This window comes from Hipposideros armiger, unplaced genomic scaffold, assembly GCF_001890085.2.
Source record: "Hipposideros armiger isolate ML-2016 unplaced genomic scaffold, ASM189008v1 scaffold_154, whole genome shotgun sequence".
Lineage (NCBI taxonomy): Eukaryota > Metazoa > Chordata > Mammalia > Chiroptera > Hipposideridae > Hipposideros > Hipposideros armiger.
In genome coordinates this window covers 2026801-2030151 of record NW_017731504.1, presented here as the reverse complement: position 1 = coordinate 2030151, position 3351 = coordinate 2026801, and the positions used below count along the sequence as shown (strand labels likewise).

The 3351-nt window shown below is 32.4% G+C and overlaps 1 protein-coding gene across 1 annotated transcript in view; it reads right to left on the bottom strand.

The window, feature by feature from the left end:
• Positions 1–3351, bottom strand: part of DZIP3 (DAZ interacting zinc finger protein 3) — a 126023-nt gene that overhangs the window by 40662 nt on the left and 82010 nt on the right. The window contains exon 19 of the mRNA XM_019651165.1: positions 2208–2373. Coding sequence (XP_019506710.1) covers positions 2208–2373 — 166 coding nt within the window. The remainder of the gene's footprint in view (positions 1–2207; positions 2374–3351) is intronic.

Here is a 3351-nt window from a genome sequence, read left to right as displayed (position 1 = left end):
TGATGGCTCTAGTGACTAAATTTGTTGACAAAGAATTGGAAACCCATCTTGGATGGTGAACTCATTACTTACCAATTATATCATACCCATTATCAACAAGAAAATATCAACTAAAAATGATGACTTTAAAGTTAACAAAACATGTTCTTGTGACCATTTTAAAGATATCCTAATTTATGTCATTTAGTGAATTCTGCAAAGGTACTGATTTTAGTTAACAAACTTTTTGGTGGTTATAATCTCTTCAGTGGACTGTCTCCCCTACTTCCTTCCTCTATTATGCTGTCATCAATCTAACGGTTATACAATATAGCTCTCAGTGATCTTTAGATTTAAAAATTTCCAGTAAAGATTCAAAATTTACTATTAAAATCTAGGATTAAAAAACAAACAACAAACATACAAACAAAACCCTCAGGATAGTTAAACAAACCAAACCAGAACAAATCAAAACAAAAACTCTTTTGTAAAAGGCATAATTGGGACAAATAATGATATGTTCTTTAAGGTTAGGTTTTATTTAGTCTAGATTTGGTTATCCACAATCTAGACCATATTTTAAAAGATTTTATGCTGGACCCAAATTAGTCCTCAAATAAAGCAGTTAGCATTGAATGACTATTGAGTAGCCATACAGAAAAATGGTGAGATAGTCTATTCTACAAAAGTAAATGATAATTTAACTTTTCATCATTTTCTGTAAATAGATGACAACATATTAAGATAAGTAACTGTCCTTTCTTCTCTTAATGAAAACACTCCTCAAGGCAACGCTGTGTTATACTAGCAGAGCACACTTTCAAAGTACCAAGGAAAACTTAAAAATTAAATAAACTAATACTTACACTTGCTCTTCTTTTGATTCCTTATTCTGAAAAACAGCATCAAGAATTAGTCATCTATATCAACTATGTGAGTACAGCACAGTGATCTGACTGCATTTAGGTCAGTGCTTCTCAAACTTTTTTGACCAAAAGCGTAATAAGAAATACATTTTATATCACGATACAAATGCACTTACATATATATCTTTATACATAAGTATAAAAGTGAAATATAAGTTTCTTGAAATACACCTTACCCATATTACATGTGTTATGGACTGTATGTTTGTGACCTGCCACCCCACCTCCCCCTCCAAATTCGTGCATTAAAACCCTAATCCTCAATGTGATAGTAATTGGAGATAGGGCCACTGGGATGTAATTAGGTTTAGATGATTTGTGGAGTCCTCATGATGGAATTAGCACCCTTATACAAAGAGACCAGAAAGCTAGCTCTCTCTTTCTCTCTCCGCCATGTGATGATAGAGCAAGAAGATAGCCGTCTGTAAACTAAGAAGAGGGCCCTCACCAGACACCGAATCTGCTGGCACCTTGATCTTGGACTTCCCAGCCTCCAGAGCTGTGAAAAATAAATGTTTGTTGTTTAAGCCACCCAGTCTATTATAGTTTGTTGTAGCAGTCCAAACTGACTATGACAGTGGGTGATGAACTCTGGAAATTTGTTTAATTCCTACTAATTCTATTGCTTTTTTAAAATGGTAGTTGGGACCCATTACACTGATTTTATAATCTACTACTGAGTAATGAAGCATGACTTTTGAAAATCACTGATTTAGATACTGGAAGTGAGTACTGAGGTTGAGTTTGTTGTACCTATTAGTATATCCTGGGACAGGATACATGAAATTCTCATTTATGGAATCCTATACTAAGTACAAGAATTCTTGAAAATCTATGTGTAAGGAGAAAGCAGATTTATATAGCAACACTCTTATAAAAAAGAAATGTTAGGGAAATCATAATTGATAGAAAATGTTAAAAAGCATTAAATTTTATGTTCATTAAAATAAAACTATAAAGGCCATATCAATATAAATAAAAGTAATATAAATGACACAACACATATTAAATTAAAAATATTAATTACTCATATGTTACCTTTCCATTAAGAGCATTAATTACTCTTACATAAGTTACAGTATTCCTATTACTACCTCTTGTTTATAAAAAACTTCAGGGTCTCCTTCCCCACAGATTCCATTATGTAATTACAAATCTGTTCTGCTTTACTGTCTGCATACTAAGAGGATTTTTGCATCTCAGTGTCTGATCAATGTTCAGGGCCAGTTTGAGCCTATGATTTAGAATTTTGAACCTCCACCTTGGTTCCAGTGTATTTGAATAACTGAGTTGAAAAGTCTNCTGCTCTATCATGTCCAGAATATGCAACTCATCCAGGCTGTAGAACTTGTCTTCAGTTGCAGAATCTTCTTGAACATCACTTGCATCATCTTTCATAAACTTGCTGACTGGGTGTAGATTTGCTTGCTTTTTCTTCAACTGCTCTTCCTTTTCTACCATACTTGGGCTATAGTGGTGACATAATCAATGTGATCTTTTATAATTATATAAAGGTTTTCATCTAAGCCGTTGTTTCCCAAATTAATATTGTACTGGTCTCATGAGATGCTCAGCATCAGAAGAGTTCATGGTCAAAGAACATTCAGACAGTGCTCACACTGTGTATTTCTCTTGCAGATTCACAATTTTAGCATATTTGAGATAGCATTCAATCGAAGTAAGTATTCTGTTCATCCCAGTGTTTTCAAGAATTATGAGAACATGAAGTTTTTCAAATTGTAACTATTAATATCAATTACTTTGGGAAATATTGACAAGCATTTCCACAGCTGCTATATTACCTTATCACAACATTCCTGATAGGTAGGTTGATTTAATAAACTTCAGTGCTTAGGTTTAATGTACATTTAAATAGAGGGCTGCAAATAGCAACACAGTAGATTCATAAGTGGAGGTTTCTTTTGTAACAGGACTTTTAAAAAACTGTATCAATAACATGAATTTCAGTAGCTAGGAACTACTGCAAAAAGAATGAAAATACTACACGTACAATGGCAATTAACCCATTTTTATACCTATGTATAAAATATAAATGCATGTCACTATCTTTTCAGTTGGTCTACTATTTAGTATCTATAAATTTCCTTCCTAATCTCATTGAACGGTAACAAAAAATAATACTTTTACTTATAGCATGATATAAATGACTTGGTTTTATTAGTGAATAGAAATAAAAAAGGTAACTCTAGGGTGCATTATTACTTCTTTTATGTCAGTAAGACCTAGAAAAATTGATAGCCAATGCTTGCAGAATAACTTGTAAAACACTATAAAACAGTCATTAAGTATCATTGAGGTATTCTAGAATGACTCAAACATTTTGGAAAGTTCAATAAAATCAACTGCTTGTATATAACAGTGGTTCCCAAACAAAATTAATTTTCGAAATTAACTGAAGATCTTTTCAAAAATTACATTTTCCCAA